The sequence below is a fragment of the Centruroides sculpturatus genome, unplaced genomic scaffold, assembly GCF_000671375.1.
Source record: "Centruroides sculpturatus isolate CEXI.00-Female unplaced genomic scaffold, Cexi_2.0 scaffold47, whole genome shotgun sequence".
NCBI lineage: Eukaryota > Metazoa > Arthropoda > Arachnida > Scorpiones > Buthidae > Centruroides > Centruroides sculpturatus.
The window spans coordinates 817,962-834,011 of NW_019384385.1; the positions used below are offsets into that span (position 1 = coordinate 817,962).

At 29.1% G+C, this 16,050-nt stretch overlaps 1 protein-coding gene across 1 annotated transcript in view; it reads left to right on the forward strand.

The window, feature by feature from the left end:
• Window positions 1-16,050, forward strand: part of LOC111618026 (AP-1 complex subunit mu-1-like) — a 60,401-nt gene that overhangs the window by 25,283 nt on the left and 19,068 nt on the right. Inside the window, exons 5-11 of the mRNA XM_023359445.1 lie at window positions 1,165-1,295; window positions 3,733-3,877; window positions 9,158-9,284; window positions 9,354-9,496; window positions 9,575-9,646; window positions 12,073-12,285; window positions 14,555-14,620. Coding sequence (XP_023215213.1) covers window positions 1,165-1,295; window positions 3,733-3,877; window positions 9,158-9,284; window positions 9,354-9,496; window positions 9,575-9,646; window positions 12,073-12,285; window positions 14,555-14,620 — 897 coding nt within the window. The remainder of the gene's footprint in view (window positions 1-1,164; window positions 1,296-3,732; window positions 3,878-9,157; window positions 9,285-9,353; window positions 9,497-9,574; window positions 9,647-12,072; window positions 12,286-14,554; window positions 14,621-16,050) is intronic.

Consider the following 16,050-nt stretch of genomic DNA (forward strand, 5'->3'; position numbering starts at 1 on the left):
GAGCAATGGCAATGTCGAATGGTGACACTCGGTAAGTAATCCTACAATTTTTTGTTTATAGCGTAGTTTATACGGATTATTCCCAAAAAATATATACGTATTTTGGAAATGTTGAGTCGGATTAGTCTAGAATCGATTAATTTTATGGAAGAAAATCTTTCAAACAGCCGTAGTCCGTAAACTTGATACGTGTCGGGTTGTGATTGGAAGGATTCGTAAGAAAGCGGATTCCTAGAGAATGGAACGTATCTCTATCTTATAGGGGGGTCGACTGTATAGCTTTTTAAAGAAATGTACATAAAAATAACATAAGATATTCTTTTTAAATCTTAAAACAATGCACTTAGTCAAATAGCTCCCTACAAGTGGCTAATGGATAGAATCATTGAAAGCATTATACAATATTTTAGTGTGTAGCCATCCACCAGCTAAATTCCAGAGGTTGGTGCTCTGTAAAGCACATGCACGAGTGCATGTAATCTGGCTGCTTTACAAGATTCAGATATTTTTACTGTAGAAGCTGCCTCATATTCAACAATACAGTGCTTCAATTGGGAATATGCATATATGAATTTTATATTTGAATATACAATAGCAGTCTTATCATTGTTTTTCATATGTATAGAAATTTTTAATAAAGTACATGATGTGATTATAGTAAAATATTAATTTTACTTAATTCAAAGTAAGTTAAGATATGAAAATAATTGCACAATATGTATTTATATTTTAGAAAATACAAGGGAAGCGATGCTTCCACAGCTTCCATGGACGGCACGCCACTGGTAAACTTAAATACAAAATAAATTTAAGAAATGTTTTGTTCATATTCATGGTGTGATAAGTTTTAACATAAATAACTGGTTTAAGTCAGTAGAATACTTCAATGAAATTAAGGGCAAAAAGCAATACAAAAATCAAACAGAATACATTAAAATCATTCAATTAAAATATATTAAAAAACATTGAATTTGAATAAATTAGTATTTTTAATTATTACATAAATCAATTTCTAATGTATTATTGAATGCATTTGTTATAATTAGACAAATATCAACTATAGCAAAAAATTGTTTACAGTATTTTATGATGGTGCAAACTTTAATGAGTAGAAATTTAAGACTGATGTGCTTAATAAAAATTTAAAATAATTTTTTATTGTAGGTTTTCATTGAATATTTCAAAGAATTGGAGGAAGAAAGTATTCGTGATAATTTTGTTATCATATATGAACTTTTAGATGAATTGATGGATTTTGGTTATCCTCAAACAACTGATAGTAAAATATTACAAGAGTGAGTTGCTTTCTTTCTAATTGTTTTAATAGTGTAAATTATTAATTTTTTTTTATAAAACTGTTTTTAAATTGTTAATTACTTATATCTGTTTAATTACCATATAAAGTGCATTGATCAGTGATGGCCACCCCAATTTTTTGAAATAATAAAATTTTTATTATACTTAAACAAAAAACTATGACAGAAATAAATGTAGATGTAAAAAAATTAGTCAACTTACAATCAAAAATAAAAATATAAATTTTTTATTCAAACAATTAAATATAATGCTGTTGTAAAAATATAAGGCCAGTAGTATTTAATAGCTAGTAAAACCACCATTTTTCAAACTAACCGTGTAAATCCTATCTTTCATAGAGCTAACAAGATTTTTAAATACATTTAAATCAATTTTTTTTCCTCAGAGTTACAATTACAGCTTTGAGTTTTTCAATACTGCAGTATTGTTTTTGTAACCATTATATTGGCACTGCGACAGCTACGTCGACAATGCCTAAGTCAGGACTGACACCATCTGCAACTTTAGGTTCACAGTAACCTTCTAAATAATTATTGTTTGAGCAATCACATATGAAGAAATGAACAGGCTCAGAACGGAGGAGGGAATCTAGAAACAGTGCACTGAAAATGATGCACTGCACTACACATTTAATCATAAAACAACAATTGTTTATTCTTCAAGTAAATATAAATTTACAAAGAAAAATATAAATAGAGGGAGAGCCTAAACCTTTATGCATGCCTATCATAGAGAGAGTGTTTACAACTGTGTACATGGCTTGATAAATACCTGGATTTGTGATGTTCAGTTGGACATCCAGAAGAGGGAAAGGCTTGAGTATGATGAGTTCTGAATAGTCCACAATAATTAGTTTGGAGTGGCCAAGGTCAGGAAAAAATGGCAGGAATTAGAAAAGATTGACGATGGAACACGGCGGGGATGATCACATGCTTCAAAACAAGCAGGCAAACTATCTCTTGACCTTCCTTTCTCTCTATTTTTATTTGGGGTTTTGTTGTTTCCCTCTGCTATTCTGAGAACTGTATTTGTTAAGGTCGTGGAGCTGGTGGTTAATTTTTTTTTCTTTCTTTTGAAACTGCCTTTGATGAGTAGTTTTTATTTGAATGTGTCACCCACGAAGTGTTATTGGTGGGAAATCTTGTGAATTTTTTTCCATTGAATTTATTAATTTGGGCTTGAATATAATTTTCATTTTTGAACAAAAATTAAATAATTAAGATTAATTAAATAATGTTGCTCAGGTCATGGAATCTAATCCATGATCTGAACAACATTATTCAGTTACCATTGTTAAGTGGAGATTCGTTCATTATCTTGTTGCAATTGTCAGAATGGACAACCAATGTTTTTCTGCAAATGGCAGAAGATATATAGCCAAGAGGTTTTGATACCCAACTGCATTCATTTGCCTTTTATGAAAGCTAAATTGGTTTTTCCAGATCGTTCAAAACCTGTCCAGATCATGACTGATCCCTTCTCCTTGCTAACAGTTCAACAAAAACCCCTCTCCTAAGATCATGCCAACTATCAGGTCCATCCAAATTGAACTTTTCTCATCAGTCCAGATAACTTCATGACATTTTATCTTAGGCTCATATCAGTAATTCTTATTTGTGTTGCTGTTTTAGAGATGGTGCTGCTACTTTTTCTATACACTAGATGTTTGTTGATTTTACCAAAGTTTGGCTTTTTATTTCCATAGAAGAAATTAATTGAACACTTAATCATACGGATCCTTGCTCCATTCATCATCCTTGAAAAGCTTTAATATAAATGTATAAAAATGTATTGTTTTTTCAATTAATATTATCCTTAATAGTTTATTTAATAAGTTTTAAAAATTTTTTGAATTTAATTCTATATTAGAATTGGGTTAAATAATTTACTGGGTCAAACATTTTAGATTACAGATGAATATGTTATTGTCTGATGATAATTTCAATTATTAGTAAATGTAGTAATTTTTAAAATTAAATTTATATAAATATGAAAAATAAAACATCAAAGGTTTCATATCGGCAATATTATTTAATGTGCAAATAAATTTTTATCCATGCCATAATGTTGTATTATTTGTATGTATAATCTAATTCTTGAATCATTAAATTATTTAGCATATTTGATAGTCTCAAGCTATTTCAGCAGACTTTCACCTTTATAAAAGTCAATTACTGTATTAAGAATTTAGTTTTTAGAGATAAACAAATTAAAATTAATAAAAGTTTAGTAGAAATAAAATTTGAAAATTGAAATTATTAGTATGAAAAGTTTCAAAATAAAAAAGTTAAGATGTTAATAAAAACAAGTATGCATATAACATTTAATGTCTAATTTAATAATTCATAAACTAACTTTTTAATAATTGAATATAATACAATAAACGTTTAAGTATACAGTATTTGAATTTTACAGATACATTACTCAAGAGAGTCACAAAATGGAAATTCAACCACGACCTCCTATGGCTGTTACAAATGCAGTTTCATGGAGATCTGAAGGAATTAAATATCGTAAAAATGAAGTCTTTCTTGATGTCATTGAATCTGTTAATTTACTAGTAAGTAAGAAATTATTGCATGTTTATAAAGTTTATTATACAGGTATCCCTTGTATAACAAGGTAGTTACATTCCGAAAAAGTGTCATGTTATATGAATTCATTCTATTCAAAACAAAGGACTAGTGCAAAACATAAGGTTATGTTCTAAAAGTTAACAAAAGTATACTATACTTTTTCATTACTAAGAGAAAATATGTTTATTAAAGTAATTAATGATTTATTTTCAATCAATAATTAACAATCACAGTTAAAAGTACTTAAAGTATTAAAAGTGTATTATGTGTTTGTATTCATTTTACTTAAATGAGGGCATTTTTTTACAAAATATTGTCATCTTTTGTACTTTTTTGTTAATCTTGTTCAAAAATATAAATAATATCTTCATTTTTTTTAATTTTTATCATAAAAATGTTTTTAATGGATGACAAAAGAAAATCAAAAATTTGTTCTAGTGGGTTCTGAGTACTGAACAATTCCCCCCCCAGAATTTGTATTTCAAATTGTTCCCAATTCAAATACGGAGATACTGCTGTACAGTGGCATACCGTGACATTTGATGATTGTGAAGCTGTGTTTCTATAAGAGGCTAACTTCCAGGGGCAATCAGTTAATTGCGCATTGGTGATGGTCTAGGGTCCATTTGTATTTGTTTGTTCGATAAGCCAGAAAAACTGTAAACTTCTCTAAATGTACTTTAATAGATTATCTGATGTACTTAATAAATAAACAAGTTCAATATAATTACCTCTGTTATTAGATTCAATAGATTCCCTTTTCCCTCTAAATGCCAATTCTTGCTTTGATAAAAAAAACATATAACATCTATTAATTTAGATATAATATATCTATTAGCCATAACTATCTTGTTATAATTTTCAATATTTATTTTATATTGTTTACTAATGATAAATTCTATTCTGCTTTGATTTCCAAATTGCTTCGATTTTATGAAAGAATTGATGTGACATTTACGATTTTCATGTCTTTTGCCAGCTTTACTCAAATTATTTAAATCATCAAACCCATTCTTATCCATACACTGATTTCATTTGAAAACAGTAAGTCAAGGCCAACAAACCAATTTTTGCATTTTTATGCATTCACAAAGCCATTTTATGTCTTCATAAATTTTATCATGAAAATGTTGAAGAAATTTTTTTGTTGAAGTATTTATATTTAATTTAGACATTGGTCTTTCTCTTTTAATAATGTTTTCTTTTTCATTATACGGTCTCAATCCAAAACATTTTTGAAATAAATTTTTAATATCACAATTACATTCTGAATTGCTAGCCATGATATAAGGGCTAAAATTTAAAATAAAATTATAAAAATTTGCTTGGTGAAATAAAATGTGTAGTGGATATACATACCTGGTACAAAATATTCTTCAATTATATTAATATACTTTTAAAGAAAATTATAATTAAATATAGCTTTGTAAAGAAACGTACATAAAAATATAAAATATTCTATACTATTTAAATTTTAAAACAATCCACTTAGTCAAATAGCTCCCTATGAGTGGCTAATGGATGGAATCAGAGACTGTCCTGATAGGTGTTCAGTGCAGGCTACCAAATCCCGAAAGTGCCAATACTGATCAATGTCAAATGCCTCTTTTGTCGCATCAGTAGTATACCTCAAAGGACGCAACAGGGTTTTTATAAAATTTAAACGTTTCTCACCATAGCTGTAAAAATCTACATATGTTTAACTTAATAAATTGTCCGTCATTATTTGTTTTCTAACTAATTCGTTTTAGGGCCAGGTGTCCACAGAAATTTCCAAAATTTACAACTTTTCGGTCACTCTCGTTAAACTGGAAAAATTTGTCTTTATTACATCTAATATTATAAATAAATCGGTCTCCACTGTACTCAGCTAGAGATTGGTTCAGTTAAGCTTTTGTTTAAGTAAAATTTTGGCTCTTTCAGCAGTTTTATTTATGTCCCTAATCTCTTAATTATTAAAGGCTAAAGTCTGAAAGCAATGACAACAATACCTCATTGATAAGAGAACTAGAACAAGGAAGAAAAAGAATTTCTCTATCAGTTTTCATTAAAGTAAATCTAACAAGAGTCACAAAACAAATTGAAAATTTCAATATTCTAAAATCCTTGGGCAAATTTGAGACAACACATATGCTTACTTCAATAAACCAATATTGAATAATGGAGTTTGCACTTCAAAATTGTAAAATTTTGTATGGAGGATTTCTTAAATTCTTGAACTGTGTTTGAGCAAAATCGCGTTGGTGATTTCCCAATTTTCAAACCATGTTAGAACAAAACTGCTGTAGAAATCCTGCATTTCTACAGCACAGTTTTAAAAATGTAGAAATGTATTATATGAGGGATAACTGTATATTAATTTTTTGATAATGGGATAATTTTAAAAATTCTTGGAAAAGTTTATATTATCACATTATATAGTGCAACGAACAGAATGAATGGTTATAAAATTTTTTAAAGCAGCATTCTGATTTTTCTGTGGTAAAGGGACACTGTTTAAGAAAAGTCACTTAACAGATTGGCAACTGTCTTAGTAATTAGACATTTTTCTTATGAAATTAAATTAAAATTTTTTTATTTCATATTTCAAATACTATTTATAAACAAAAAATTTGTTTATTTTGCTTACTGCAAGTAATATCAATAACCTCTCAGTTTGTGTTTGTTTTATTGATACTTTATTATAAAGTAAGTATCAATGCAATAAAAATAGAATTTTTATGGAAACCAGAGTATTTTAGTTCATGAAATGTTTTCTGATCTACTAAAGAACCCAGCTTCAGCTCCAAACTTTAAAAACAAAATATGAATAGAACAATATAAGAATCATATGGCATTTTTAAAGATTTTCAAAGTTTGTACTGTGCATGAGGTTAACTGATTTTAGAGTAACCTTGTCAACTATTTTAAAAAGTTTAAAGTAAAGTAAACTCTTCCTTAGAATATTGTATTTTGAATCTTACCTTTCCATACTACAGTGTGTATATTTTTAAATTTTTTTATTTAAGATTGCACTGAAGTTTGTAGAAAGGCAGAATGCTTCAACCATTGCTGATGTGGATAATGAGGCATTGGTGCGAGTAGCAGCTCGTCAATGAATTGAGAAGAATGAAACACTTTAAAAAGTACAAGGTGTCTGAAAATTATTCACTCTAATACAATTAAAATAATAATTTCTTGGCAACATAGGCATTTCCAACATTTCCCAGCATTCATTGCCAGAAAATGGAAACACCTGCAGAGAAAGCAATGTGCTTGCTTTGATTTTGGAAAACAAAGAGTCCAATGACTATTCTGTGATGATTTAGATGTGTATTCAAGGAGGAGATGCTGACAAAACAATTGATAAAGCAATGGTTACAACAATTCCAAATCACAGGAATGGTACTGCTTCAAGCAGGTGCAGATAGGTCAAAGATGGCAAATAAAAATGTCAACTAGGTTAACACGTTCCAGCTTAGTCCTCAAAAATCCATTTGTCATGCAAGTTTGGAACTGAACCTTCCAAGATCTATGGTCCACAATATCATGCATAAGAGGTTGAGGATGCATGCAAATTGCAGATTGTTCAGCAATTGTGGCACCTGCTGGCCAGCTGAAAAAGATTTTTTTATCACCATGCTATCCAAAGTGGATGACGACACACTTCATTAACAACTTGGTCTTTTCTGATGAATTCATTTTTACATATGTGGAAAAGTCAACAGACATAACTATCACATATGGAGTTCTGAGAATCCACATGCATTACTAGAACACCACCATGATAGTCTTAAAGTGATTGGTGTGTTATGACAAACAATATTGTGATTGGCCTGTTTTTCTTCACTGGAAACACAGTGACAAGCATACCTTGATATGCTTTAATTGTCTGCTGTTCTACAACTGGAAGACCAGCAAGCAAATGTTATTTTCCAACAGAATGGGGTACTTCCACCCTGGAAAAGGAAGTCTTTTCTAGATCAATGGATAGGACAAGGTAGTTCCATCACTTTACCTTGCTCAACCGATGTGATGCCTCTTGGTTTTTCCTTTGGGAGGTATGTCAAGGATAGGCTGTATGCAAAAAAGATATCAAGTGTGAAGGAATTGAAGGAATGCATCACACAAGCAATAGGGACAATTCCTATTGACATGATCAGAAATACTTGGAGAGAGTGTGAATACAGATTGGACATTGTTCGTGTAACAAACTGTGCACATATTGAGGTTTATTAAGGGAAAATGTTTCCATTTGCTTTATTACCTGCTGTAGTTGTTTTTTCCATCTCTACTGGCATAATTTTTATGAACTTGGATAATATGGTGAATAATTATAAGTACAATTAATATTTTGGAGTATGAAAAAACAGTTAACATTTTTTAAAATCAAACTTGAAAAATCATTAATTACAGACAATTCACTGATACTACACAATTTTTAGCAATATAAAATGATAATTAACACAAGATAAAGTTTCTAAAATTTTGAATGTTTTACTGTTAATTAAGAAATTATAACTATCTTAGTTTAAATTTACATTTAAAGTGATTTTAGCAATCACTTGGTTCCCTTTAGCTTCAGTAAGACTAAACACCCTATTTGGCATTGAATCAATAACTTTTTGTAATTGTTGAAGTGTGATTGAGTCCTAGACATCTGTTATTACAACCTTAAGTTCATTTACTGTTTGATATTGCCTGTTTTCTGTATAGACTGTTCTGGTTAAGATGCCTCACAAATTTTCTATTGGGTTTATGTCTGGATTTCTAGAAGGCCAATCAATCATACTGATTTTTTTTCATTTAAAAACCATTGTTGTGTTGATTTTGAGTTTTGAATTGAAGCATTGTCCTACTGAAATTTCAATTGTTTCCTCCTGTAATTGGTCCAAATGGGATTAAGTTATCAGTGTTACTCAATCATGACCAGGGACCAGTAAAATGTCTAAAAAAATTCTATAGACCAAGTTATGTATGTTTATTCTTTTTTAAACTTATGTGGGTATTATTAACATTTGGGACATACTGAGCCATTTAGAACAATAAATCTAAAAGCATGTTGTTTTGAATACATAAGGAAACATAATTAATTAAATTAGAAATAAACTGTTAAAAGTATATCATCAAAGTTTGAACAAAGTTTTAATCTTTATTAATGTAAGTCTGCTGATCCATAGACCACAAGATCAAGAAACACCATTCTGTATTATTATTGATAGTTGATCATTTCAATTAATTAGAAATAAAAATTTTAAATTTTTTAAATTCAATTTTTTTTAAAGGCAAATGCTAGTGGAAATGTACTAAGAAGTGAAATTGTTGGTTGTATAAAGATGCGTGTTTATCTTTCTGGAATGCCTGAATTAAGATTGGGACTTAATGATAAAGTATTATTTGAAAGTACAGGACGTAAGTATTGAATTTAGATATTTTAAACATTATCTTTAATTGTAACTTAATATGATTTCATATATTTAGGTGGTAAAAGCAAGTCTGTTGAGTTGGAAGACGTAAAATTCCATCAGTGTGTGCGTTTGTCACGTTTTGAGAATGATCGAACAATTTCCTTTATTCCACCAGATGGCGAATTTGAATTAATGTCTTATCGTTTAAATACACATGTAAATAATTTTTACAAATATATTTACATTTTAAAATTCTATTAGATTTAAAATTTTCAATTAAATAATTTATTATAGGTAAAACCGTTAATATGGATTGAATCTGTGATTGAACGCCATGCTCATAGTAGAGTAGAATACATGATTAAGGTATGTTGTTTTATTTTGTGTTTATGATATATATAATTGTTTAACTTACTAATTTCAAATATCGGTTTTATTTTCATTTGTCAAACATTTGAACTCAAACAATTTAGATTTCAGTTCAGTTAAATGTTTCATTTAAAGGTTTTTCCAGATGCATTTTTCAATTCCAGCTAGTTTTACATTAATTCAAAAACCAGTTTCATTCAAATTATATTTGTTTCATTTTTACTATGCATTATTTAGGTATTTGGTATTTAAACAAGTATTTTTATTATGTATTAAAATTATATTTTGTAAGTATTCTAAAATATTGTTGTTCTTAATTATTGAAGAATTCTTTCTAAATTATCAACAATAATAAACTTTTGACTGACTGTTTTCATAAGAATTGTTCAGTTAACATGAGTTAGAAATGTGACCATTACTGTATGTGTGTGTTTATATATATATATGGATTTCACTAGATATTTTGCTAATGTTGTCTTGAAAACTATAGCAAAACAAGTAATGTAAAGAAATGCTTTCAACATAATAAAAATTGTAATTTTATTTTGAAACCAGCCAGTACAAAATTAGAAATGCTATAACTTACTCATTGTCATACTAAGGTCACAATTGAAAGCATCTTTTTTTTTATTACAGTACATTAAAGGCATCTTGGAAATCAAATTCGCTCCAAGATGAACCATTGATTGATATATTCATCAAATTGCTAATGTTTATTACATCTAGTCTATTGCATATTGGTATTTTAATGAAATTCATTTCACTAAAACCAATATAATAATAATTTCACTTAAAATTATTGTAAATCCTTCTTCGTTTGTTACACTTATGCCTGCTACCCTTAGATATACATACAGTAGACTTGTTATATCATGCTTTTTCTGACCACAAATTTTAAAAGCACTTGAGTCAATAAATTTTAAAATATCAATTGCCATTGAATTTCTTTTTGCAACAAAATACCATATTTTATTCCTTCCATTGTCCTTGAAATTACCAGTGCAGGTCAAACAATAAATTTGTCAAGATATAAATAAGCAAACAGGTGGACTTATCATTTATGTTTCCTTTTGATATTAAAAGTTGTTTGTTTATTGGTCTTAAGTACAATCTCCTCTGGTATTATCTGAAATTTCAAATTCAATGTGTAATGTGTAAGGAAAAGATATTTATTTCTGAACGGAAAGCTCTAAAATTTTTTATACAGTAGTAACTTTATTTTGCATTTTATAAAATTATAAAGAGTAAAAATTCTCTAAGTTTTGATGTTCCATTATATGTTTAATATTTATTTTTTTTAATTTTCATTTGTATTTATAATTTTTATTGAAAAATATAAATTACACAAATTTTTAATAAGCAACTTATTGTGAAATATAGTACTACATAATAAAACCACAACTGATATTTTGTTTTTATATCAACACTCTTTGTCCTTAAATGTCATCATTAAAAAAACAATAATGCTAAATGGACATTCCTGGTATCAATGTTTATGTAAATGTCATTTAATACATTATAAAATAAACTTAAGTTATGCAATACTGAATTTATTTGTGGTCATATCAGAAACATTTTCTGATGAAAGAATAGTGGATAGAGATCTCATCGCACGTATAATATGTTTAGTATAAGCCCAGAATTTTTAGTACTTGGTTATATCGCACTGCCAGATATATCATGCTTTTTCTATGTCTCTTAACAAGTGCAATATAATGAAGCATTTTTGAAGTTATTCTGAGATGTGCAAAAACACATTATTGTAAGGAAACTATCACCTTTGTCTAAATGTGAATTTTTCCCTTGCATTTTTGTGAATTTTCAGACAAAAGTTGTCACTAAATTGTATTACTTATCGCAAAGAAGTGGAAAAAAAAAACTACTGGTAGTGAGATCCCTATATATACTGTTCCAAAATTATAATAAAAGCTTGGAATTATACTTAGTTATCATATGTTGGAGAATATATATTCAGTGAATTTGGCTACTAATAATTAGTAAGATATAGTTTATTAGCAATGAAATGATACACAGTTTGGCTGATTTAGATTCTGTGGATTCTAACATAAATCAACAAGATGGTTATATAGTATAGGCTATAGATTTATGTCTTATCCAGTTTCTTGTGATTTTTCATGGATAGTTTTACATTAAGGTATTTTTTTTCCTTTCATCCATGTTGGCTGATCTATTTATTATGGATCAGGTCTATTCATAGATGGATAAAATTGAGTCTGGCCACCTAATCCATAGTTATATTATCTTGATAACTGATGTACTGTACTAGCACTATTTGTAACATTAAATTGTCTAAAATTGAGAAAATGATGAGTATATTTTTTTAATCTTGTAATTAATACTTGATATTTGGTTTTAAATTTAAAATGAATTTTAAAAGAAATTTTAAATTTATTTTGTTTTAGGCCAAAAGCCAGTTTAAAAGACGATCAACTGCTAATAATGTTGAGATTGTTATTCCTGTTCCACATGATGCAGATTCACCGAAATTCAAAACAACAGTTGGAAATATAAAATATGCACCTGAACAGAATGCAATTGTCTGGAGTATAAAATCTTTTCCGGTAATATTTTCATTTACGTGGTATAAAATATATTATCTTGTATGTATGCCAAGATAATATGTTTTTTGTGTATTTTTTGATAGATATGTATATACAGTGGGTGATCAGTTAACAAACGGTTAATGGTTCAGATAATGAACACTTCGTGAAAGATTTTGATGATCAGACAACGAACACTTTACTGAACAAACATAAAAAGAAGCAACGGAAAATAACGAATATCGATTGATTTTCCCTTGTCTTCGGGTAACAATTCGAAACTTTTCGGAGTGCAGATGTCAACATCAATGCTCAACCTGATACCAATCAGATAGTATTCCTCTGAATTTTGAAACTCTCCTGTGTAATTCCAGCTTTTTATTTACCTTTCTAACAAATAATTTTTTATAGTCTTCATGAGACTATTGGCCAGGCACTTTGTTAAGTTTTGCATTGGTGTTTATTTACAAAAGGTGAAAGTTTAACTGTCCCATCAGATATTCATTAATGTTTTAATACCAAATTTCAAATTTCATCCGGGCCTTGCATTTAAATAATTTTTTGTGGGCTAGTTGATTTCTGTTCTCTGACTTTTTGTAAGTGCTTTTCTGAACTTTTTATTTAAAAAAGAAACTGATAATATTATGGAGCCTAAAAAGAGGAGTGTCAAGGACTGTGCTCATCATAGAAACCAAGTAAGAGATAATAGCCAAGGTAGAAAGTGGGCACAAGNTAAAGAAAATTATAATTAAATATAGCTTTGTAAAGAAACGTACATAAAAATATAAAATATTCTATACTATTTAAATTTTAAAACAATCCACTTAGTCAAATAGCTCCCTATAAGTGGCTAATGGATGGAATCAGAGACTGTCCTGATAGGTGTTCAGTGCAGGCTATCAAATCCCGAAAGTGCCAATACTGATCAATGTCAAATGCCTCTTTTGTCGCATCAGTAGTATACCTCAAAGGACGCAACAGGGTTTTTATAAAATTTAAACGTTTCTCACCATAGCTGTAAAAATCTACATATGTTTAACTTAATAAATTGTCCGTCATTATTTGTTTTCTAACTAATTCGTTTTAGGGCCAGGTGTCCACAGAAATTTCCAAAATTTACAACTTTTCGGTCACTCTCGTTAAACTGGAAAAATTTGTCTTTATTACATCTAATATTATAAATAAATCGGTCTCCACTGTACTCAGCTAGAGATTGGTTCAGTTAAGCTTTTGTTTAAGTAAAATTTTGGCTCTTTCAGCAGTTTTATTTATGTCCCTAATCTCTTAATTATTAAAGGCTAAAGTCTGAAAGCAATGACAACAATACCTCATTGATAAGAGAACTAGAACAAGGAAGAAAAAGAATTTCTCTATCAGTTTTCATTAAAGTAAATCTAACAAGAGTCACAAAACAAATTGAAAATTTCAATATTCTAAAATCCTTGGGCAAATTTGAGACAACACATATGCTTACTTCAATAAACCAATATTGAATAATGGAGTTTGCACTTCAAAATTGTAAAATTTTGTATGGAGGATTTCTTAAATTCTTGAACTGTGTTTGAGCAAAATCGCGTTGGTGATTTCCCAATTTTCAAACCATGTTAGAACAAAACTGCTGTAGAAATCCTGCATTTCTACAGCACAGTTTTAAAAATGTAGAAATGTATTATATGAGGGATAACTGTATATTAATTTTTTGATAATGGGATAATTTTAAAAATTCTTGGAAAAGTTTATATTATCACATTATATAGTGCAACGAACAGAATGAATGGTTATAAAATTTTTTAAAGCAGCATTCTGATTTTTCTGTGGTAAAGGGACACTGTTTAAGAAAAGTCACTTAACAGATTGGCAACTGTCTTAGTAATTAGACATTTTTCTTATGAAATTAAATTAAAATTTTTTTATTTCATATTTCAAATACTATTTATAAACAAAAAATTTGTTTATTTTGCTTACTGCAAGTAATATCAATAACCTCTCAGTTTGTGTTTGTTTTATTGATACTTTATTATAAAGTAAGTATCAATGCAATAAAAATAGAATTTTTATGGAAACCAGAGTATTTTAGTTCATGAAATGTTTTCTGATCTACTAAAGAACCCAGCTTCAGCTCCAAACTTTAAAAACAAAATATGAATAGAACAATATAAGAATCATATGGCATTTTTAAAGATTTTCAAAGTTTGTACTGTGCATGAGGTTAACTGATTTTAGAGTAACCTTGTCAACTATTTTAAAAAGTTTAAAGTAAAGTAAACTCTTCCTTAGAATATTGTATTTTGAATCTTACCTTTCCATACTACAGTGTGTATATTTTTAAATTTTTTTATTTAAGATTGCACTGAAGTTTGTAGAAAGGCAGAATGCTTCAACCATTGCTGATGTGGATAATGAGGCATTGGTGCGAGTAGCAGCTCGTCAATGAATTGAGAAGAATGAAACACTTTAAAAAGTACAAGGTGTCTGAAAATTATTCACTCTAATACAATTAAAATAATAATTTCTTGGCAACATAGGCATTTCCAACATTTCCCAGCATTCATTGCCAGAAAATGGAAACACCTGCAGAGAAAGCAATGTGCTTGCTTTGATTTTGGAAAACAAAGAGTCCAATGACTATTCTGTGATGATTTAGATGTGTATTCAAGGAGGAGATGCTGACAAAACAATTGATAAAGCAATGGTTACAACAATTCCAAATCACAGGAATGGTACTGCTTCAAGCAGGTGCAGATAGGTCAAAGATGGCAAATAAAAATGTCAACTAGGTTAACACGTTCCAGCTTAGTCCTCAAAAATCCATTTGTCATGCAAGTTTGGAACTGAACCTTCCAAGATCTATGGTCCACAATATCATGCATAAGAGGTTGAGGATGCATGCAAATTGCAGATTGTTCAGCAATTGTGGCACCTGCTGGCCAGCTGAAAAAGATTTTTTTATCACCATGCTATCCAAAGTGGATGACGACACACTTCATTAACAACTTGGTCTTTTCTGATGAATTCATTTTTACATATGTGGAAAAGTCAACAGACATAACTATCACATATGGAGTTCTGAGAATCCACATGCATTACTAGAACACCACCATGATAGTCTTAAAGTGATTGGTGTGCCATGACAAACAATATTGTGATTGGCCTGTTTTTCTTCACTGGAAACACAGTGACAAGCATACCTTGATATGCTTTAATTGTCTGCTGTTCTACAACTGGAAGACCAGCAAGCAAATGTTATTTTCCAACAGAATGGGGTACTTCCACCCTGGAAAAGGAAGTCTTTTCTAGATCAATGGATAGGACAAGGTAGTTCCATCACTTTACCTTGCTCAACCGATGTGATGCCTCTTGGTTTTTCCTTTGGGAGGTATGTCAAGGATAGGCTGTATGCAAAAAAGATATCAAGTGTGAAGGAATTGAAGGAATGCATCACACAAGCAATAGGGACAATTCCTATTGACATGATCAGAAATACTTGGAGAGAGAGTGAATACAGATTGGACATTGTTCGTGTAACAAACTGTGCACATATTGAGGTTTATTAAGGGAAAATGTTTCCATTTGCTTTATTACCTGCTGTAGTTGTTTTTTCCATCTCTACTGGCATAATTTTTATGAACTTGGATAATATGGTGAATAATTATAAGTACAATTAATATTTTGGAGTATGAAAAAACAGTTAACATTTTTTAAAATCAAACTTGAAAAATCATTAATTACAGACAATTCACTGATACTACACAATTTTTAGCAATATAAAATGATAATTAACACAAGATAAAGTTTCTAAAATTTTGAATGTTTTACTGTTAATTAAGAAATTATAACTAT